The sequence below is a fragment of the Conger conger genome, chromosome 14 (assembly GCF_963514075.1).
Source record: "Conger conger chromosome 14, fConCon1.1, whole genome shotgun sequence".
In the NCBI taxonomy this organism is placed as follows: domain Eukaryota; kingdom Metazoa; phylum Chordata; class Actinopteri; order Anguilliformes; family Congridae; genus Conger; species Conger conger.
In genome coordinates, this window is record NC_083773.1 from 14,891,011 (window position 1) to 14,915,072 (window position 24,062).

General features: G+C 45.7%; 1 protein-coding gene across 1 annotated transcript in view; it reads left to right on the forward strand.

The window, feature by feature from the left end:
* Positions 1–972: 972 nt before the first annotated feature.
* Positions 973–24,062, forward strand: part of gnai2a (guanine nucleotide binding protein (G protein), alpha inhibiting activity polypeptide 2a) — a 62,017-nt gene continuing 38,927 nt past the window's right edge. Inside the window, exons 1-2 of the mRNA XM_061220198.1 lie at positions 973–1,074; positions 1,441–1,926. Of these exons, the coding sequence (XP_061076182.1) occupies positions 1,809–1,926 (118 nt within the window). The 5' untranslated portion in view covers positions 973–1,074; positions 1,441–1,808. The remainder of the gene's footprint in view (positions 1,075–1,440; positions 1,927–24,062) is intronic.

Here is a 24,062-nt window from a genome sequence, read left to right on the forward strand (position 1 = left end):
TGCTCTAAAATATGATTCAAAATTGTACCGGCTGTTAGTTGGAAAAGGTTGGCAACAGGCATTTTTAAGAGATCTTTAATTCGTTTTGATCACGATGTGCGTCCAAAAAGGAGAACACATGGGGTCGCTATGGAACAATAAACTCCAGACGCCAGTCGCTATGACTGCGATACATTTTTATTGATATGAACTTGCACTTCCTACTGTGTACTTAACGAGAATATATTAAGCGCTTATGCACAAATCTATGTTCAAGAATTGGTAGCACGAATTTATTTATTGAGCTTGTAATGTTAAATTCAATTCCAGATACTTTTGGCAAGCGTCCATTAGCGTTTTTCCACACAGGGCAAAATTAACGCATTTTATAAAATGTAAATATGTGTTGACTCTTTATATTCCATTCGATTGAAGGTCAGCCAAGACAACCCATGCATTAACAGATCATACACTTCCTCCATACTCAATTGTTTCATTAAATTTGAATTAATTTCTAGTTTTAATGGTACATCGCCTATTTGAAACACTGTATAAGTGAAGCCGACTTTTAGCTAAATGTACGCATTCAGCAAACGTTCTTATCCCCATCCATTTATAAAAGTGCAGAGGCTACACCACTGATGACAATAACAAAAGTACAGTAATTAGGCTATTTCCATAGGCTACGCAAATGAAAGGAGCTATAAAAACGGTCGACGTGGGTTTGTAAGCCTATACGCCATGCTGTGTTATAACGCATTCAAATAAATAAACAAATATAATCAATATTTGCTAATTGAAAAACATTTCAATTTAGCGCAAAAACAACGCCCTGTGGAAAATCACATCCCTGTACGAACAAAACCATTAAACCGTTGCGTCAAAACTACAATTCCCATAAGGCTAAACAAGTGGGCGTTCAGGCCGTCCGCTCTGCTGAGAGGTTACAGATCGTCTCCAGCTTGTCAGGCAGAGGAACTTATTAACGGGTTCGGGTGTGGCGTGAGCTGAACGTTGTGAGAACTGTAGTAGAACGAAAAAAAAAAATAATATAGGGAACGACACTTCGAAAAGCTGGCTGTGCTCGCTTCAGAGGTACAGGGACCACGTTGAAGGAAGAGGAAACAAATTAACAATTGATTTGTATTTTTAAGCAGTTAGGCTATACAACCGCGGTTTGGATTGCGAGCTTTGGCATCTAACTGTCTGAGGCTCGTTCATTTAATCGAATCATTTACTGCTGTTCTATAGCTGGAATACTCCCCTTAGTCGGCTGTCCATTTCCTCATTACCTTTTCGCCAGCACGGGAGTCTGGGAACCCCCGGATTCAGCTATAACTTTATTGGATTCTTTGAATTTTTGGAGACAAAACTTTCACTTTAGTTTGTCGAATTCAAGTGACTAGCTTACTTTGTCATTTCCTTTCGTCTTTGACGTATCTTTTTGAATTTACTTTGTAGATTTGGAATAAGAGGGATCAAGTGGATTTCTGATACTGCTCAATTGATGGGAGTATTAACCAATTTGCTTGCTACATAACTTGGCTACAAAGTGGAAAACTCAACACAGGTCAGTGGACGTTGGACATTCGGAACGTGGAACATTTCTTCCAGCACGATTTTATGTGCGTGCCTGTGGATGAAGCTGCAATTTAACTAGCTAGATTTTTTTTTTCTCCAAAATACGTATTTTTCCAAGGGGGAAGTTGCAGAAGGCTGTAGTAGTTCAGAACCGCAAGTGACTTGAGGAAACAATCTCTCGAATTGATATTTTCATTATTTAAGAAATAACCACATCAAAACCAGCCCTGAAGCGCGCACTTGGAACCATGGGGTGTACAGTAAGTCAGGAAGACAAAGCAGCCGCCGAAAGATCCAAGATGATTGATAAAAATCTTCGAGAGGATGGAGAGAAGGCTGCGAGGGAGGTGAAACTGTTGTTGTTAGGTAGGGCCTGCGATGCATTTAATCACATTTTTTTATTTCCAAGCAGCTCAGCGTGCATGTGGCGATGTGAAAGTTGGCATGTTCGCATTCTGTCGAAAACGTATGCATTAACGACAGGATGTTTTGAACACGTCTATTATAAGCTTGTACAAATGAACATTGTGGTTGTAAGACACAGACACACACACACGCACACACACAAATACATAAATCAAAATAAGCGTAGCTTTTCTGTGGAGGCAGGCGTTAACGCGTACAGATTTGTTGAAAATACACGCTTGCTATTGCCTACCCGAAATAATTGTGAAAACTGTAAAATGATCCAGCGGAACTCGATGGCTCACTAGGCTACTTGCCAGTCTACGGACCTTCAACACTCACGCAAAATTAGTTATAGCCACGTATAGGCCTATAAGTTAATAAATCACACTGTCAGTGTTTCTGATTTCATGTAAAAAGTAAGATTTATCTAAGACGTTAAAACCACTGTGCTATAGGATTATGTCCGATACATGGGCAAAAGATCGAGTTCGAACACTTTGCTATCTGTAATTCATTTACAGAGTGGTTACTGGACGCTACAGTAGGCTAGTGTTTAGCCCTTCCTTTCTCGAGCCAAAGTCCTCAGTTTGTGCTTCTCTGATTGTGCCCAGTGCCCACCAACTACAGCACTGAACCGATTTAGTGCGGCTACGGCTCAGTAGCTTACATTGAGAGAGCGAAACTCTGGCATCTGTTTATTTGTGCCACCCTCAGAGACCACAGGCACCTGTTGCAATTGCGCGTACGCACACGCACACGCAATATATAGGATATAAGAGAACCCTACTAGTCTAACCATGGCTGCTAGTGACAGTAACTCTACTGCGTCCTTTGGCCTCTGCTCGGCTGTGTTGACAGCAACGCAGCATTCCTGCTGTGAGTATTTTATAAAGATTGGAGGCCAAACGGCAAGCAAAATAATTCTCGTGAGTGAACTCTGGCAAATTATGAGCTAAAGTTTAGCATGAGAAATAGTGAAAGTTTCCACGCGTTTTAAAGAAGTAGCCTAGTATGTGAATCTTTCCAGGCGCTTCATCATGAACTTGGCTTCCGTGATGTTTAAACAACTGTAATCAGCAGCCAGCTGGATATGAAGCACGACGGGATAGCTAACACGTAGCAACCGTATTCTTCTGCAAATGTGAGCAGTACCTGCTGCAGCCTACATAGGAAAACACAATGCAGTCGCTTGATGTTCAGCAATGAAACGAAACATTGCAGCTCACCTGACACCATCCCAACTTCTACTTGATCCAGATGTGTAGAAGAATGAGCGCACATCTTGGATCATTCTGCATGTTTTGTGTGTCTTGCAATCTTTGTTTATTATAATCGTTTCTCAACAATAAAATTATATTTGCATAAAGATACGGCAGAGTTTTTATGGGATGGTGTCCGTGTCAGGAGGTCCCTCACTTCTCTGTGAGACTGGAGGCCTGAGCTTTCTTCTGTGACTGCTGGGGTATATATATATATATATATGTAATAAATAAAAAACTATGTAAGGGAATGAAGGTGAAAGCTGTTTGTCTATGTAACAAGGTCATTGGTATGAGAATCTTTTAATCTCAGCGCCCCTAAATGATCATCTTGTAGCCTATGTGGCCTATCAACCTTCTACAGGCTGCAGGATGGTGTCTAACTTGCTAGTACTGAGAACCTTGTTTAAGATACAAAGTCATGTTTTTTTTGTTTAGTTTTTTCCGGAAACTATTTTGTCCAGCATAAATATACAATATTATTGGCATTACTATGCAAGGACAAATGTTTATATGAACATTAAAACATAATTTATGAAAATGTAAAATATAAACAAACAATTCTTAAAAGGGGAATCTATTTTTACGTATTCCTGCGGGTACTCTGGGACTCATTGGGGTCCCCAGACCCCAGCTGAAGAAGCCCTGACCAGGATGACCTCTGGAGCAGCCCCGCTCTGCCAGTCAGAGAGACAGACAGGCCCATACACAGCAGCTCTGTGTGGTGTGTTTAAAAGCAGCTGTGAAAGCAAAACGCAGACATGAATCATTGATGGAAATCTCTTAAGGTGGGCTTAAGCATATACTTAGCTTAGAGAAGTCTGAGTTGAGGTCACTGGGGTGCCTCAGCCCGCACTGACATTGAAATTAGCTGTGTCCCGCACTGTGTGTTTTGTTTGCTGTAATGAGTATCTATGGCAGTGTGCGGATTCAGTTGAATGCTCGGCAGACATGAGAATTGAGTCATGGTCTAAAGAGGTTCCATGGTGACACACATGTTATTATGGTTACCAGCTTCAGGAAGGGGAAAGTAGCTGTAGTTTTGTACATGGCTGTTTTCAAAACTGAGAATGCTTCACATTTTTAAAGGCTATTTCTTTTTTGTGCCATTTTGTGGGTTAATACACCATTGTCTGTGCTCTCTCTGGAATTGTGATTTGTCCCTGGAGAAACCATCAAACACCCTGATGGCTTCCTTTTAAAGACCCGCTTCAACTGCACACTTCAGTTACACACAATGCATTCGGTACCTGTGGCTCCAACAAAACAGGTTCACTGCTTTTGCCTTCACTGTGTTTAGGCAAATCCATGCAATGATGTTTATTCAGCTCCACAAACACAAGGGTGTCTTTAGCGGTCACACTGCCCTTAGCAGTGTGTCTAGTAAAAACTATTCAGCTGTGTGCGTGCAAGTTTGTATGGAGCCTTAAGGCCTTCTCTGCTTGAAGAATTAGCTGAGATTATGGCCGGGGCTACATGTTCCAGTATTTGTTTGAATTTTGGAGCTTGTGGTGACCAATAGAGACTGTTCTTCTTCACTTTCCCCTTTGGCCATCTGATGTTAAGCATGGCTGTACATTAGTCAGGCTTTGGAGCCTCTGAACTGTGGTACAGCCCCACCTCTGAACTGTGGTACAGTCCCACCTCTGAGAAGCCATGGAGGCCTCAGATCTGCTGCCGAGTGCAATGGAAAGAAGGAGGTAACGTTCCTCCACCCTGTTCAGAACAAGGGAGCATTGCTTTGTGTAAACTGAAGAATGTGCGCTTTGGTTATTTTTGGCATTTTGGCAGATGTGAGGAAGTGATGGATTTTGTGCTTTTTGCAGAGCCAGACACAGGTCTACATTCAGTTCAGAAGATGAATGCTTTTCTCTTAAGACTGTATAATCCCTAACAAAACAAACAAAGAACACCCATTTAGTAACAGGAAATGAAAACGAATATTCAGTGGGTTACATTTTTCAGTTATCCTGAAGCATACTTTGTTGGATTGTTGGAAGTCTTGGACTTTGTTTAATCCAGCATCTTGGTCCTCCCTAAATGCAGATGCTTTCTCATTTTTTTAAATTAATTTTTATTTCTAACCTCACATTTTCAGTTGAGCTGCAGAGGAAATGTTCTCTTCCGTGGGTCCTGCGACAGTGCGGTGTGAACAGACACCACATGTATACGCATGTGCGTACGCACCCGTCTGCGTGTTCTGACACTAAGTCCTGGCGGGGCGTGTAGTGGTACTATGACTTCCTGTGTGTCTCTGTGCGATTGTTCTCTTCATTTCCCCAGTTTGTTTGTAAGTAGTAGCTGTTTTGTCAGTAGTCATGGACCTTGACAGGAAGCTGAGGCCTCCTATTGTTGTGCTTGCGGTGTGATTTTCTCGCAGTCACGTACAAGGTGTGTGCTTGCACAACTCTCCAGTCAATGCTTTGTCTTCCAGGAATGTGCGTCGATCAATGGAGCACTGAGTGTGTGCGGGGGATCATTGGGTAGTGTTGAGTCCTATGGTTTAATACTGCCTCTGGGTAAACCACAACTCTGTGTCTAATGGAAAGTCAATTGCGTAATACTTGACTACACAGACCTTTTGGCCACCGCACCGAACCTGGATGAGCACAGCTTCTTAATATTTCTCAATCAGACAGGCTGCCTATCGTTGCCTTACTCCATTACGGTAATAATTAACGGTAATATGTGGTGATTTGGTTTGGAGGAAGTGAGAAGCCAGAAGATCTTTCCCATCCATATTCTGGAATGTTCCTGGTGGCATGGGGGCTGAGGTTAAGGTGGCAGAGGGTACCTCCCCAGGTCCTTCATCTTGTCTTTGGCTATATCTGTGAAGCCCTAAATCAGAGGTGTGTTCCCATACTGTCACTCTATAAAAGACCATCTGTGAGGAAACCTGAACAAGACTAAATAAAACCAGGTGACATTGGTCATTAATATGTTTGTTTACACTTAGCTTACCAATTCTTTTTTTTTTTTTTTTTTTTTTGAGGTTGATATCAGGACATTTTCGTGAAAACCTTATGGCTTTCATGAGGCTGTCTGTCACTTCAAGGGCTTAACGGAGGAGACGTTGCCAAGCTAACTCAATTAGAATGTAACAGCTTAGACTCATCTGCCTGGGGTGATTTCTGCCTGGCTTGGAAGCAGAACAAAAGGCTCCCCTTTTTCCTTGGAAGGATGTAATTGAGTTGTGCGCCAAACCCCCCCCCCCCCCCCCCCCCCCCCCCACATGTTTCCTATTGATCTCTGCCGTTTCCCCATGTGTTTGTGAGGTGGTATTGACCCTTCTGCACAGTGTTCTGGAGAGCCATCGATACTGTCAGCATGGAGTTAAATATGAAAAGTGGGAGGGTCGTCTGTGGAGGAGAATAGTTCTGTGTACAGTGGTCAGTGAAGATGAGAGAACACTGCATTTTTCCATATACACCGCTGACATTGACCCCTGTGAATGGTATGTCTTACTGGTTTGCCATTTGGCAAGTAAAGGTCGGGAAGGACACCCCCTTATTCTTCACCAATTTAAATCATTACAAATTTTCCATCGTAGTAGTTGGTTCTCCCTACTGGTCTAGAGAGTGTAAACTTATTTTCTTCACACAATCACAACCTCTTCTCATTGTTGCAGGATATTATACATACATTTTTGTGTGTATCTCCTTTTTTTTTTGTTCAGAAATGTGATTCACCATAAAGTGCTGTTTGGGAAGTTTAATTTTAGAAACGAGTAAGATACTCCCCTTGGTGGGAAGAAAAACGATATTCAAGATGTTGGAAGCGGTTCCACAGCTGGTTTCAGGCTCGTCTCCTCGCAGAGCTCAAGCCGTAAGCGTTATGTCATCTGTCCTCTGTGTTTCCTGGTTGGGCAGCTAATGGAAGCATGCGGTGGTGCTGTGTTATGAGCGCGTTCTGTTAGAGGAGGCTTACAGGCCTAGTGCAACAAGGATTCTGTGTTCTATGTTGCATTGCACTCCATTATGGCCGTTCCTCTTAGGTGCCATTGCTCAGCTTGATGTGACTTCTGTCATGTCACCGATTTAAGCCCTTCAAGGGCAGGATTCCATCCGTATGTGGACAGACTGGTTGTTTTTTTTTCATTCATTTTTGAAAGTATATCTGGGCTAGTTTATAACAAGGCTGTTACCTTACTGAATAGTCCGTTAGTGCTGTGTGTTTGTGAGGGGAACGTGTCTCTCAGCAGCTGAGCTCTGTGGGCTGCGAGTTGTCTGTTGATTCAGTGGTAATTAAAGGACTGTTGTGATTACAGTGTCAGTGTGCCAGAGAGATTACGCCTGACCTTTCCGTCCCTGCCTTCCTATCAAAATGACTCCATTTCCCATAACCCACCTGAACCTCAGTCTCAGAAACATTGCAGAAACACTCAGAATGCATTGGTTGAGTAGAGCCTCCTCTCCTCAGGCAATGGAATGGCTCACATTTGTGTTTTTTGTATGTCATGCAGTCATACAGAGGGTTATCCATGGAGACTAATTGGGTTATGTATCTGACTCGAGGGTACTGCAGCAGTACCCCAGTTGGGGATCTAGATGCTTCTCCCTGACTTCAACACAGCACTGACATCCCGAAGGCTCCAGGCCCCAAGTCCGCTCCTCGTTCCTGACCTAAATCTTCATCTTTCTGTAATGATTTTAGTCACGAGTGCTCTTTTTCCAGTTTGACTTGTAGGTGATTTGTACATGAAGTTCAACACACAAGTGCAAGCAGCAAATATATATTTTAAAAAAGGGTAATAAGATTCATGTAACATCTGCATTATGATTTTTTTTGTTGTTGTAAGAACCATAGTGATGATTGACATGATTGTTTCGATTATTTCCTCTGGCCAGTTTTGGGCTTTGAAGGGTGTTAATGGTTTGCCAGTGGAGTCCAGGGGAGGAAATGGGGGGGGGGGGGGGGGGAAGGCTGGCCTGGTCCTTCATATCTGACTGTGGCGCAGGCCTGCTGATGGTCCAGTGCAACTAGTCATTAGGGAACCTGGTAATTCGGCCAAATCACTGGCTTGTGTGTGTGCTCTCAGGGAGGGAAAGTATCTGTCTGCGTATTGACTACCAGACTTTTGTCTCTGACATCGGTTATCACAAGCCTACGCATCAGCAGGAGGTTCAGAGACTGAATTCTCTTATTACCCACTCTGCTGTCAGAATGAATGGAGGTGCTATGTGGCCCTGTTCCTGTCTCAGGACACTGTGCTCACACACACACACACACCCCCACCCACAGCTTTACACATTTTCTTGATACAGCCTTAATTCTCAACTGCGGTTTTTTCCCCCACTGTCAGCAGCGGAGATGACTGCGAGTCTCCCTTTCTCTTACCGCGTACCAGTCACATGACTGTCGCATGTCTCTGCCTGAGTCAGGACTACATCGACTTTAAAATGTGTTGAACAAGTTGCTGGTAAATAAGTAATACACATTACATAATGTCAAATTGTGTAACATGTTAAACAGAAAAATTGCCACTTTACACTAGTTCATGTGTATTGTCTTGCTTATGCCTGCAAACCCCTGAATGCCCCAATCGTGCATGCCACCCCTTCTGACCTCTCATTGTTTCTAGGGGGTAAATATCAAAGCATAATTCTACTTTGAGTAATTCATGATGAATACCAAATATGCTCTCCAATGTCACAAAGAGTTTGTCCTTGGATTTTTGAATAGAACAGAAATAGAACAAGTCTCTTCAGAGGGACAGGGCGGTATCAAGCTTCAGGTGCTTTCTGAGAGCCGGTGTTAAAGGGAGTAATTTCTGGAACCCGTGACCTTGTACGGCCTGTATGGAGATGTCTCCTGCTCCTCCATTCAGTGCGGAAATGGGCTGAGCTGGGCATGAGGTGTGGTGTTCTGGGTATTGTAGTGCACAGCGGTTACTGGAGAGCTGGGAACGCATTTTCAAGGTAATAAATTGTAGCATTGTCCGGCTTTCTGTATTTCAGCAGCACAGAATATTGGCAAATGTGAAGATCTCCTCACATTGACCCTTTGCTGTTAATCTTTATTTCAAAATGCATACATACTGTGTGCGTAATTGGACCTTCCCTCCCGGCCTGTTTTGTGGCCATTAAGTGCACCTCACTTCACTTCTATACATTCAATTTTCATCCATTTCTTTCCTCCAGGGAAACAGCTTTGTCCTGTTATCCTGTTGGTTGGTTGCCTGGGGGGAAAGGCACTTCAGCGTACAACAGCGGTGTGGCTGAGTCTAAATCAGGCCTTGCTGTAAGCAACAGAATCTCAAGCTGCCACTCCTGACAGAGAAGAGAATATGATGAGTCTGTAAGGCTCCCCCCCCTCAGGAATAAAAAATGAAAATCTTCCACTGAGGGGTGAGCTTGGATCAGCTGTCACAAGACTCGCCGTCTGATATGCATTATTTTGGTTTGCATACTCATTGAAGCTGATCCTTCTGAACTCTTTGCAGAGTTTGAGCTGGTATATGTTGCTAGTTTCTAGACTAGTCATTTTTGGCCCTACTTTGAAGGGAACTGTTTAACGTTTCACTGTGAATGTAGACAGCCGGAGGGCCAGATGATAATTAGTGCCTAGCACTCAGTCAGTGATTCTGCATGTAACTCTCTCTCTATCTCTCACTGTGTGTGTTGGGGTCAGAAGATTACGAGGTTTGGTTGTCTTTTTCCCCCTGTTTTTAAGTTTTTGTTAACTTGATGTTTCGTTAAAGAACATCATAAGTTAGTCACTGTCGCTGTCTTCTCAGTGCTTCAAAACTCACTCGACGGATTTTAATTGGCGTCTGCTTGCTTTTCGGTTCCTGTGCTTACTGTACGTAACTCACGGAGGGGCTGGTGATGTGGTGGTGTGAGCTTGCTCGCTTCCACAGCTCTGAGCTCAGGCCCAGGAATGTCTGGATTTTAATGCCGACATGTCCATGACAGCACTGGGCTCCGGCCAATAGGGAGGGGGCACAGAGGAGCCTGTGTGGGGTAGGGAACGGCATTGGAGCAGGAGAAAGGGGCAGGGGCATGTGAGAAGCACAGCTACCATGTGTGATGGACTTTCCCCCTACTCTGTGTATGAAAGGAACAGCTCTGAAGAGCATGTATGATTCAGTGCGGTCACCCCAGAGCTGGATTGTATGGACATGAAGGTTTTATGCAAAACACAGATGGTATTTGTGAAAGTAGTGTGATATGATGGTGCAGGTGGTCTGATTGGATTTTGTGGACTGACATTGAACTCCACAGCGATTGTGTAATAGAGACAAAATGGCTTCTCTTTCCCAGTTTTCAGGCAGTCCCTTGGGCAGGAGCCTTTTTCAGCACCGTTTGTTTATGAGGGATGATGGTGTCTGGAAATATCTAGTATTAATCTGGTTCAATGGTTCACACAGCTATGGTGGTGTCTCAGAACATTTTTAAGTAAATATTTCTGGCGTTTTTGAGTCTTGACAGAGCTTCTCTATCTTCCGAAGAAAGCAACAGGGGGAAAAAACTACATTAACACTTCCTCACACCATGAAATTGGATCTGTTTCCCCATACTGCTCTGCAACATCTTGCCTTAGAGAAAACATTCTTGTAATGTATAGGAGGGGGAGTCGGGCCTGAAGCATCGTTCGGATTTGCATAAATTGCTGAAAGTGGGGCGCATCCCCTAATGGTGCAGCGGTTTGTCACAGGAGGCAGCCGTGTCTGTCTGTGCGTGCGTCCGTGTTTGTCTGTGCGTGCGTCCGTGTTTGTGTCCTTACAGACACTTAAGTGCTTTAAAACATCAGTTCCCTCAGCCTGGACCTTGATTCGTATAAAACAATTTTTTTTTTTTTTTAAATGTTGATGCTGAGAAAAGGTCTTTTCAAAATGTCTATGTGGGCTTACACTACATTTTCATTCTGTGACGCAATTCTAGTCAAATTAAAAGTGAGATGATTTTTTATTTATACATGGTTGATTGTGCATTCTGAACCCTGTTCTATAAGCCAGCAGGATCCTGATTCTTCTCCTGCAGTAGCTGACGTCAGCCAGCCTAACTGCTGCCTAATCTTTTTATTCCAGTGGCACAATAATACAAAGCCCTGTCAGGGAAAAACTGCCTTTTTCTCAGGCTGGCTGATCTGAGCACTTAGACACCAAGAATCCTGTCGAGGAAGCTCTTGTGGGTGCGTTTAGGTCTGGTGGAAATAGTGTTTTTAGTTTGTGGCTCAGAATGCATGGTGATGCATTCAGAATTGTGTTTTACAGTACTGAAGCTTACAAATCATGAAGCTTGACATTTTCATTATTTTTATTTCTGGACTGTGTAAAATATATGGACCTAAAGCCCAGCAGTCAGACTGAACCACTGTGCCCACTTATGGGGGGTGTCTGTGCTGCTGGACCCTGTTGTTTTGGAGATTTTGACGTTTCTGCTTTGGCTTGACTAGCATGCCATGGCTGGTCTGTGTTACAGGCACACTGGGACACTCTGAGTCTCTGTTTTAATTAACCGTGGCTTTGAAACAGGATGAAGAAGTGATGCAATTTCCTGTAACAACCCCCCCCCCCCCCCCCCCCCCTCCGTGCTTCCTCTTTTATCTATCTGCAGAATTTCAGATTAACCCCTCCATGCCTGAATCAGGAAGCTGGCAGCATGCCTATCATGTGCGGCTTTGCTTGGCTGTGCTCCCTGTCAGTACGATGACGAGCGGCTGCACGATTAATGGGTCTTGTTACCAATTTCCCACCCTGGTAGATGTATTCGGTCTCATAACCACCGGAGCAGGTTCCACCTCGCAGAAGGGCTTACTATCAAACCCCTCCATGTCTGCTCCACGGTTAAACCATACTCTCAATACGGTACGACCATCATCCCTTTTGATGGGACTCGTATATGCGTTATATCACGCATATGCTGATGCCCTTACCCAGCTTGCATTCGACACAGGATCCGTTAATACCAGGGTTTTTCCACCCGGGACCTCGACCCACTGCTCCCAGGCCCAAATGCACCCCAAGGTCCCCCATCATCCACTGGTAGCACTCCTGAGGTGTAATCTCCCGCTCTGTTAGTCCCATAGCATTTCAGTGCCGTGACATGGCATTTAAGTGTGCACTCATTGACATCACTTTGTAAAGTATTAACCTGGAGGTCAGCCCAAGCCTGGCAGCCCCTGTGCTGTACTGAAATGTGAGGTCTTATCAGCAGGGTCCATGCATAAAACCCCACACACAACCTCAGTCTGATTACATGGCTTTCCCCTCTTGTTACTGATTTGGGGTTTACAAGATTTAAATTTGGGGTTTAAATCTTATTTCTCACACTGCTTAGAGATTCTGCACTGCGTTTTGCTTTTTGGCTCTGTCTGAATGAAGTCTCATGATTAATGCGACTAAATGCAGAATGATGAGCCAGCAGTGGCCTAAGAGGTTTGTTCTCCCTGTGATAATGGCTCTCTAGCTTTCTTATTATAATGCTCCACTTGTTGGTTCATTGTTCTTCTCTCACTAATGACACAGTCTCTCCCACGCCAAACAACAAAAAAAAAAAATCATTAAATTAATGAGAATTAAACTGTGGAAAATTCTTTATAGTTTATGGTTTGGGCTGGTTATCCGTCAGCTTGCATACTTCCCTCACCTCTGCCCCAATGGGACGTTTGGATGTTTGTTGTTGGGGAAACACGGCTGGCTTTGTGGTGCTTGGTGTGGCTGTGTGGAATAAGCTGCAGTCCCACTCCACAGCTGGGGTTTCCTTCTGTGCCCATTGCTGTGCCATGATCCTCTACGAAACTGCAGGGCCCCAGGTGGCCAAACAGAAACTAACCCTGGATTTGAAGATGTGGCTCAGAAGAATGGGCTCTCTTTAACATGACTACAGGGCTAAAGTCCTTGCTTCTCAGTGTAACTCTGGGTACCATAAATGATGAATTGCGTCGGTTGTGTATTGATGTCAGTGGCATGTCAGGGTGTGGCTGGTGGAGTGGGTGCGGAGCGAGGTGTGGCACTGCCTCGCACACACCTATCCTCAGCTGAAAATGACTAACAAATGACCTGTTAGTCATTTTCATTCTCCTGCTGTGCTCTGGTAGCAGACTGGCCAATCTGTACCCTGCGCTGACAAGCAGCTACATTACCAACATCTGCATGGATTCTCCCCCACATGACCCTTCAGCTGAATTATGTACAACTAAAGAATACGCTTTTTTTTCTTTTCCCCTGAATATGGTAATGTATAAGATGTCACGTTGCCATGCCAATATCTATTTAGTGAGTAAGACCTTGCACTTGACATGTGGGATTGCTTAACTTTCAAAAATGTGAAAATAAAGAGAGGGGGAGGTGAAAAGAAAGAGAGTGAAAGAAAGACCAGTGCAGTGGAGGGAGAATGAACTGGGCAGACAGAAAGGGACATTCTTTGCGGTTGAGATGAAAATCTTAGTTGTTGGTGGGGGTGCATTGGAAACAAATTTGTGTGTGTGCTTTGTATTCCTCCTCATGGAAGTGTGTGAGTGTGAGTGAGCAAGCGTTGTTATCCTCCTTATGAAAGCGTGTGTGCGTGCGCGTGTGCATGCGCGTGAGCCGGAACAGCAGGCAGTGTGGAAGCTGTGAACACCCTGCTGTACTGTGCTCTGTTTAGGCAGGTGAGCAGTGGGCTGTAAGCATGACGGGCGCAGACTCAGATAAACAACAGAGAGGAGGAGAGCCCCTCTGCTCTGCTTTATACATGCTTAATGAAGTGCGTGCATGCATTCTGTAGTAGGTTCATGTCTTTAACCAAATTGTTTTGATGTCTTTACATATATTGGGTTATATATAATGACAAAGTAAAATCTACTGTGCGTTATGAGGTTAGACATATCTGCGGTTTGCCCTTAGGTGAGAATTAGATGAGGGTTTGTTGCGTCCTAATTTGTAAAACCATAGGAATGAGTGTACTGTATTTTTCAGTTTGCTGTATGAATAAGGGGGAGAGTGAAGAAACGGCAGACAGAAATGATGTCACGCATGCATCATCGCCTCTTCACTTATAAGAAGCTGACTTTACACTAAAACTTCTGTCACCCTGACGATCGTGCTCCGCCCCCCTTGGCCGGGAATTGACCATACTGTGAGATCCAAGGGCCACTGCCCCTCCTCTCTCTCTGCCCCTACCCCCCACCCCCTCTCTCTCTCTCCCTCCCTCCCTCCCTAGTCCCTGTGGTGTAATGGCCGCCCTCTCCAGGTTTATCTCCAGCTCTGAGCCCCAGGGCCTTTTAAGTGGCTGAGACATGGGGATTTCTCCCCAGTGCGATTAGCCCTCTTGCCCCCGGCCAGGACAAGACCAGGCGTCGTGACCGGGGCTTCTGAACTCCACGGAGCTTGTTTGAACCCGAGCCAGCCCCCCTCTCTGCAGCCCTGGGCTGCTGGGGTGATGAAACGTCAGGAAGTTGCAGTCGTCCCGAGGCCTGGGGGGGGGGGGGGGGGGGTGGGTGGCTGTCTGACTCAGCTCCGGCCCGGTCACTGCGCTCTGTGTGGCTTTCTGTGCGGGAGCTGAGTGGATTGATCTTTGTGAAATGGCATCCTGTGGACGTGACTCCCACTCAGCCTGCCCTCCACCTGCCTTATGCCAGTCCAAACGGAGCCCTTACGCAAATACGCATGGCAGTGTCACCGTTCTTTTTGTCGCTCTCTCGCTCTTTCTCGTGCTCTCTCGCTCTCTGTTTCTTAAGCTCTTCCGCTCTCTCTTCTCTCCAGGGTTCAGTGCCTTATGTTTCTGACTGACCCTGTTGCGGGAGGGGGGATAGTGCAGCTGCCAAATTTTACACTGCAGCCCTCATATGAACTGCACATGCATATATACGCACGTACACACACACACACACACACAGGCCCGGTGTTGAGTGTTTGAGTGTGAGTGCAGGGTTATGCTGTGGAAGTGGCGTGGATGTGTGCTGATGTGAGTGTGGGTCGGTGGTGTGATTACAGCCTGGCCCTGCTAACCTGCTGCAGCTGCAGTGTAAACGCCTCCCTGAAGCCTGTTATCCACCGCTTCAGCGCGTGTAATCACAGGGTTACAGACATGGAGATGTTCAGACCCCGTGGAGTTTGAGTTGCTGCTCCAGAAACACTGCATGTGAGCAATACACCACCATCCCAGGGTTCTGCAGCAGGACTGGTAGCTCCGTATCCCACAGCAAAACCGTTCCTGAAACAGCCGATCGGTTGGTTTTCCTGAAATGGAGTTACGTCCCACTGCAAAATAATTCTCCCTTTGATCAAGGAACCCGCTCACTGTCTGAGGGTTGTTTCGATAGAGCCTGTTCTGTCTCATTTGGCCTGTTCTCTGTTGCTCTGATGTTCCCCAGGTGAGGTCTCATTCTCAGGTGAAGTCACGGGCAGATTCATTCTTTGGAAAAAGTGATTCTTCACCACTCGCCTCTGAAGAGTCTGGCTCAGGGTTCGTGTGGAAAAGTGGAAGATATAAATTTATCCTCATGAGAATCCCTTTAAAGTCCAAGATGGAGTGATGTTTCTCCCTGGCCCATGAGCTGCTGGGCTCATCTGTTTCTTATTTCATTTATTAACCTTTATTTAACCAGCTAAAGTCTCATTGACTTTGAAAATCTCTTTTACTAGTGGCAGGATATAGTGATGTCCTGCTCTAGGATCTGCCTCTGTCCCTCATATCGCATTCACACGCGTGTGCACACACTATTGTAATTGCAGATTCATTAGGCGAGCCGTCACCCGTTTTAGGCAGTTAGTGAGGAGGTGACTGCAGGCAGATTATAGCGGGTCTCTGGCTTTGATTAAATACGGTTTCATTAAAGATCAAGGACACTGACCCCTCCATAAATCTCAGGCCTGTTAGGAGTGTGGGCTGCACATGATGGGAGGAGAGGGCTGTCCTCCAGGCTGCCTTCTCAACTATACTACTACAGCCTGCCATTTAGAGAGAGAGCGAGAGATATTTACAGTGCATGGAGAGAGAGGGATACAGGAAACACAGGGAGTTAGCGCGGGGGAGAGAATACTTCGCTTATCTCAATCGCAGTTTTAGATGTCAAAATATGTAAACACATTGGTGTATGTCCATATATGTAGAGTGCCGTTTATCAGCTGCCATCCAGCTGAAGAATTTTCCAGACAGCTAACTTGCTAGGACATGCACCGCACTGGACTGTTGTGACAGTTAAACACCCCGGCATTTATGTCGGAGATGAATAGCCCCTTTTAAAAATGATGAAAATAAATATGCGTTTATGACTGTATATTAATTTATAAGCAGGAATCTTTTAACCATGAGCAGCATTCATTATTAGACTGAATGGCCTAAAGTCTTCAGTCACTATGATTCATAATTATGGGCCTCAGGAGAATGGCTCTATTTAGCAGTGAGCGATAACGTAAGATGGCTGACAGTGTTCGGCCCCTGTGAGGAAGCTTTAACCCCTGCAGTGCCGGCCTGAGGGCGCAGAACACAGAGTGCCAGCCAGGATTTATTTACCGCTGTCACTCGGAGGTGATGGACGACTTCATTACTTACCGCTCGCTTGTTTTTCTTAAGCTTCTCTGCGTGCTGCCGGGTGTTTGGACGGGAGCACAGACTGCGTGTTTACCGCTCTTAACCTGTGTGCTCTCACTATGGGCGTTACCTGTCGTACCCAGGTAAACGTAGTCTCGTGTCCTGTGTACCCGCCCCCTGCTGTTGTCTTGAATGTTTTGCTGCCTTTATGCAAAATGACACTGTTTCAGACATAACTGGCAGGCACACAGGCAGTGTACCCAAGTGTGGCTAACATGTTTGAATGAAAAGGGGAAAAATGGATGAGACAGGCGGAGAGAGGGGCCGGGCTGTGAGTGCTGTGTGTGCTCTGCTCTCTGGTAATGGAGCCTCTGTACACAGCGCTTCACGGTGTGGTTCCTCTGAAGCTGTCCCACGGCCCCATAGTCTCCGCTCCTCCGCTCCTCCGCTCCTGTGCCCTGCGCCTTCAATTTGCTTGGGTCACGATGTGCTGCTCTTACCGAGGGTCACGACCTGCTGGTCCTCACCAGGGGTCACGACGTGCTGCTCTTACCGAAGGTCACGACCTGCTGGTCTCACAAGGGGTCACGACGTGCTGCTCTTACCGAGGGTCACGACCTGCTGGTCTCACCAGTGGTCACGCCCTGCTGAGGAAGTGGCACCATAGCACTTTGTAGTGTTTTATTTTATTTTTATTTTTATTTACCATGCGAGTACACAAGAGACCAAGGGCCTGAGACTTGGGCAAGCTGTAAACATAGAGGGCTAACATGGCTTCATGGGTGTTGCTGTTCCTTTTCTGGGTCTGACCTCCATATGAGTGCTTCAGCGCTTTGGTAGTGTTGAGCCGTGAAGTCATTGGTATTGAGGCATTAGCCTTTCTCCTCTTTAACATTGAATCAGGCTCCAAGTTTTAAATGCTTTGGGTTCTGCTGGCGAAGCAGAGCCTGGTAACCATGGATACAGTCAGGAGCACGCTGTTCTGTTTCTTCAGCTGGGTTCTGCTACAGTGAACAGAGCGGCTCACCTGTCTCTCTCTCTCTTTCTCTCTCCCTTTCTTTTGTTTCTGAGTTTCCCCCTGAAGCTACATCACAATGAGCACATTTAGTGAATTGAATTAGAAGAATGAGCACATTTAGTTACTCTCTCAATGATGGGGAATGTGGGAGGATTTTTTTCGCACACAAATGGTGTATGAAGCTCACTGCACTGCTTTTCTGTTCTAGTAGTTAAGGGGTCTGATCATGTGGGTTCATGGACAGCTGCTGTTCCAAGCAGTTGCATTGATGAATGTGTGCGCACGCTTGTGTGTGTGACGCACAGTTCACTGACTTGGCACTGCCACTCTAGAAGCCCACACACACACACACGCACTCCAGACTTGTTTCAACGGGAGTATCATTTACTGATTGGATATTGAGTTCACCGCGAGGCAGCTGCCCTCCTGAGGGCTCTTCCTGTAGAGGGACCGGGCCTGTTTTCGGCTCGTCTCCTCCGCGGTGCGAACCCAGACGGTGACATTGGTGTCACCTCCGGGGCCCTCGCCAAATCCCGGACGCGGTTGTGTCGCGCAAAGCATGCGCAAGATGCCGCGCCAAAAAACGCCCGTTAGCCAGAGAACGCTGGATTACGGACCCACAACTCATTACCACGTGACATGTTTTGTTCCTGGGGAGCAGCACACTGCAGAACATCAGGGATGTGCTTCTCTCTCTTAACACCACACACCTGTGTTCAGATGTGTAAACTGCTGGCACTGTCGACCAGTGGTCTCCAACCCTGGTCCTGGAGAGCCGCAGGGTGTGCTGGTTCTCGTTGTTACTCTCCACTTAATTAATAAATTAGTGCAGTTGATTATGCTGTCTACTCTCCTCACCTGGGCCAAGTTCAGCCCAAACTAAATGTAGCAAAAAACTTTTACTTAAACCGAAATGGTGGTATGTTGAACATCCTGTTTCAAAACGTTGGCGGACTGATTGACATAGGCCTATGCTTTAAAGCATACTATGTCATTATTGATTTGGGTGACCCACCTACCAAACGGTAGCAAACGTACCTCAAAGCCTGTGGCAAAACATTGCACATCATTGGGTGGAAACGTCGTCCAACACAGGAACTAGCAAAACGTAGCAAAATGTTTTCTGATTGAATGTGTGCCCCAGGTTACTTAGGTCTCACCTGGGTGCTGTTTTTGAATTGAAAACAAAAACCAGCAGACCCAGGAACCAGGGACCAGGGTTGGAGAACTCGTGTAGACATTTCAGGAATTTGGGTGCAGGTGGGTGTACGAAGTGGAAGCCACCTGCTGGCTGCTACCCTCCCCATGTCCAGTACCACCTGGGGGGGCTCGAACCGATGTGCGTTGCGCCTGCCCTTTCCTTGCTTGTCGGTTCCGTTAAAGCGCACATAATGAAAGAGGGGGGACTGTTTGCTCGGTTATGTTTATTTATGGAAGTGACGGGGGAGTCCAGTCCTGTCTTCAATTTGTGTGGCCACTGCTTGCCTGAGTGGCCTGCAATTGCAGACTGCTTCTCCGGAGGAGGGGTTTTGTTAACATTGCCACTGTGTAATTATCCCACTGCCCCCGCTCCCCTTTCTGATCCTAATTATGTGAGGGGACCATACCGACTTTCTATTTGTAAATGCAGTAAAGCACCAATATAGTTCTTTGTTTCCTAATTGATAGTTTCTTTTCGCGAGCGAGCTGCTTGCTATGAAAGGGGAGCAAACTTGAGTGGCCTCCTTTTTTTTTTTTTTTTTTTTTTTTTTTTCTGTCACTGTTTCATGCCATGTAGCCACAAAAGAGGGGAGCTCTCTCTCTTACACACAAACTCTATTACTCTTTATTTCTTACACTCTATCGCTCTCTCTGCTGTCTCTCTCTCTCACTGGAGAGGAGCCAGTTTCCGAAGCCGGCATTGGCGTTGGGTGAGTTGTTTTTCCACAGCATCAGACCTGCCCCTATGCTGTTTTTATAGGGTTTATGGGGATCATCATCACCGTTATTCATGTTATCATAAGCAGCAGTGAAATGGTGTGGTGTACAGTATGTGGCATCTCCACTCGAGCAGTAGCCCTGGCTCATCGCCGTAGCCACTCTGGCCCGATGGCGTCATTGCAGCGGTACGGGGGGAGGGAGGGGGGGCAGGAAAGGGCGGGTCCAAGCTCAGCCCAACCCTTGAGGTTATTTCCCGTGTGGCAGGAAGTGAGCTGGGTTTAACCCACGCAGATAGGCACAGCTTAATCCGCCCAAACAAACAGACGGTGAACTCCTGACTGAGAGGCCGGAAACGATACGGCCCCACCCTGCCCAATACTGTGGTGGTCTTACTGGAAACTAATACGGATTCCTTTTAAGAAGGTGTATGAGTATACTCACTGTATACTCACTGTACCCATGGACCTATGTGTATAATTATGTTCTGTTATTTATGTGTTCCACCAATCTGAGGTTAGTCCTGTATAATGTGCTTCTGTATCTGCACTCACGTGTACTATGGGCCGGGTAACAGGACCCTGATCTCCTGGTATCTGGCTATAGCTTGCTCTGCAATTAAAGCCATGGTCTGCACTGAAGAGACTGCCTAACTTCAGTGGTAACAGCCCCATGTGTGAGCATGGCGGAAGGCTATTTTCAACACTTCTGTATTCGCTGTGCAATTAAAACGGTAAAACCGTGATCAGGAGTGGAGTGAAGGCTTCAGCCTGAAGGACAATGCTGGGAATGACTGCACAGCATCATGGGAAACGGCACCATGTGGGAGGATGGCGAACGGCTATTTTTAACGCTTTCATGCATGCGGTCTGTTTGGGTTTGCTGTCAACAAGCATGAATTCACAGCGTTTCTCGTGCGAGGTGGTGCTCAGATGTTCCTGGTTGCATTCTTCTGTTTTTCATTTCTGAGCCCTTCTTAAAGGAAATGACTCATCTGCTCTTCTGCTCTTAGTGTTCTTCGGGACAGAATATTAAAGGACGTAAAGGCAACTCATGAGGAAGTTAGGAATTAAGGGCAAACTGCAGCCAATGCTGAATTGACAACCCTGTCTGCTGACTGTGGGCTTTGATGTCGAAAATGTTCCCTGGATTTCATTTTCTAATGCTTCCTAATTCACTCCCTCCATGCAGGAAACTTAGTCAATAATCCCAGTCAGCTTTTAGACATACGCATAACTATTAATGGAATATTCATAATTTATGACTGTGCTACGCAAAATGTGAAATCTTAATCATTTGGCTAAGCAAGGTCAGGTATTAGACACTACATTATGTATTCTCTCAGCCCTGTTGCAGTGATTTATATTTGATCAAAAACGTGGCCTTGTAACCCAAAGTGTGGATTGGGTTGCAGGGTTGGGTTGAGTTCCGTGCCCATGATCGGTGGAGTGACCATGGGATGTAGCCTGCCTCTGTAGCGCTATTTTCTAAACATATAGATGGAGTTTCCATGGTTGCAGCATATGGCTTGCTGTGTGCATTGCACAGCCTAGCCTAATTGTGTTATCTTGGCCAACCTGCTCCATACAGTGAGACGATCACGGAACAGTTTTCTTGCAGTTTGCCGCGGTTTCCTGTTTACGAAGCAGGAAGAGAGGATGGGGAGATACGAAACTGCTCTCCAGGCCCAGGGATATTTGACGACAAACCGTGCCGCTAAAGTGGCTTATTGCACTCTTATATCGGCTGTAGGCTTATCGCTGAGACATTCGTGTTTGTACTGACGTACATGCAGTGTCCTCCTGTGCCAGGCCTTTCACAATGGCTGCTTCCTCTCTACCTAACCTCCTGATTGCTTAGGCGTGGCCCAAGCTAGGTGTGAGATTTTTTTTTTTTTTTTTTTCACACATCTGCACAGCACACCTGTCTCTTTGCGATCCTATAATGGACTGACGTGGTTAATTTTATAATAATATGTGATATAATAATATACGATACGTGCATATTATATATTTTGCACGTATCAGTGCCTATTGAAAATCATTTTAAATGCGTAGGTGTTCTGTTATGTCCCTGCATGCTGTAAGGGAAACATGTCAGATAAAGAATGTGAATGCGTTTCCTGTTAAAGCCTGTGTTGAAGTGAAATAAGCGATGGAGTAATGTATTTTGTACTGGCTTGCTTGCAGTGGTCCTGTTCCTTCTTTCTGGTTGTACTTCTGTGTTCTTTGTGCCGACCAATACAACTTCCCCTCATTTCTCATAAAACCCTCCGTGCTGACCCTGCAATCTGGAAAAGAGGTACCTTACATAACCATGACCGCTGAGATTGATTAGTCAGATCGCCATTCAGGCACTTGCTAATGATATTAATAACCAAAAAGATGAGGAATTCTTTAGTTCTTATTAATATTCATGAAAGAGAGCCTATTACAAATAGGCAAAAATAATAGGCTGCACAGATCGTTGATGTTATTAATGATGTTCCCACCTGTGATCATGACAGAATTCAGATTAATTTATTCCGCAAGTCAAATTATCTGAACATGCCTTATGGCTGGTGTGCCCGTGTGTATGTGCTAGGAGCTGTTTTTCTGCCCTAGGTTTTATCAGATCCTATCTGGCTGTCCCTTGTTTTGAAAGCAAACTGCTCTGTTTTGGCATTAGGAGAAAAGCATTGCTTACATTTGGTGAGATATGTGTGTGGTAAGGATGGTTTGGGGTGTCGGAAAGCAAGGAGTGTGCGTAAGGATGGGGTGGGGGCGTTGGAAAGCAAGGAGTGTGCGTCTGTGTGCGTGTTTGATGGTAAGCAGCTGTTCGCACATCAGTGTGATCTCTCTTCCTGACTTCCTGTCATTTGTTGTAGCAAAGAGCCAGCTGGGTAATATTGTTACCCACACACACATAAATGCACACGCAATGAATGGGTTAATGAGTTCATTTCGATGGACTTTCCATTAGAACAACAATAGACTTCCGTAGCCGCACCAATGAGGACCGATATACAGGCTTGCTTTGTGTTTGATTCTGATTGGGATTCACAATGCAAATAGCTGCCATCATAAACTGAATTATGGTGCACCATAAACTGAATTGTCCACAAACTTTGGTTTGGGAGCCATATGGGACATTGAAGTTCAGTCAAGGTTATTGAACGTTTGCATTCTTCACTTGATCAGATCACTGATTGGTTTCCATGCCCACCTTACGGGCTGTCACTTGTATCCGACGGCCCTCTTTCACATTTTTCACAGATTTGCCTACTTACTACAGTGAGCAATTCATGGTGCAATAGAAAACATTCAGTCCCACTGTCATTTTTGATTTTACATTTTCATTAATCTGACCCATCTGACCATTCTGGGCTTCATTAGGAATCTTGTAACCTCTGTCAGAACACAAATCCCTGGTTGCCTCAAGCGTACAGATTTGTGGCCAGTCATCACACAAATGATGCCTTATCCTGTGTAACCTACACTGAAGCCCTGTTTTACCTATGGGCAGTTTTGTCCATTTATGTGCCCCTGGCGAGGCCAGTCTCTAGACTCTCTACGGTGGAGAGAGCAGGGAGCTAACATAGAATCCCCCGTGAGCTGCCTGCCGGCGTGATTTCCCACGCGCTTGGAGGGAACTCGCTCTCTTTCCGGTCCGTGACTCAATCCTTCGTGCCTCCTCTCGGCCTCCTTCCATTTCAGAGATGACAGGGACGCTTAAACTCCCCGCTGTGCGTCTCCCAGAAAACACACACTCCACACAAAGGTCATGGTTGGAGCTTTTCTCCTTGCAGTCGACCGAGGTGTTGAGCGGTTGGTTCGGTCCTCTAGAACGGGCACGTGATTTAGAAGAAGCCCCCCTCCACTCCTGGTGCAGGCTTCCCCCCCCCCCCCCCGTCCTGCTGAATGCAGGCTGGGCCCTACGACGCAGCTGCGGCCCCCTCCCTCTGTTTGGCAAGCCAGTCGGCTTCAAAGAGAGGAGGAAAAGAGAACCAAACCAAAGAGAGAGAGAGGGACTGGAGGACATGGTGTAAAGGGGGCAGTGCGTGGGGACAAAAGCCTCTCTGTTACAGCTTCTTACATATTCCTGTGGCGTCCTGAAATACGGTCACTCTGGAGGGAACTGTGCTGGGCCTGAACCTGGGGCCTCAGTGCTGTGAATGACTTACTAAAAGCTGCAGGTCCTTTAATCCTTTAATATGTGCTGAAGTATCCAGGAAAGGTCGCAAAATTGATGATATCACAACTTAATAGAAACCATGGTGCATTGTTAGTTTCACCCAATGACTAACTCATTTAACTTTAATGCCGCTCTTTGTGAAGCTGATAGCCTGCTCCTAACTGAACTGAAATTCAAAAACTGTCCCTGAATAATCAACTCCTTTATATCTGTTGATTAGCTCCTTTTAATAAGTGACAGAAACTCTTTTTACTGTATGCCCATCCTTTA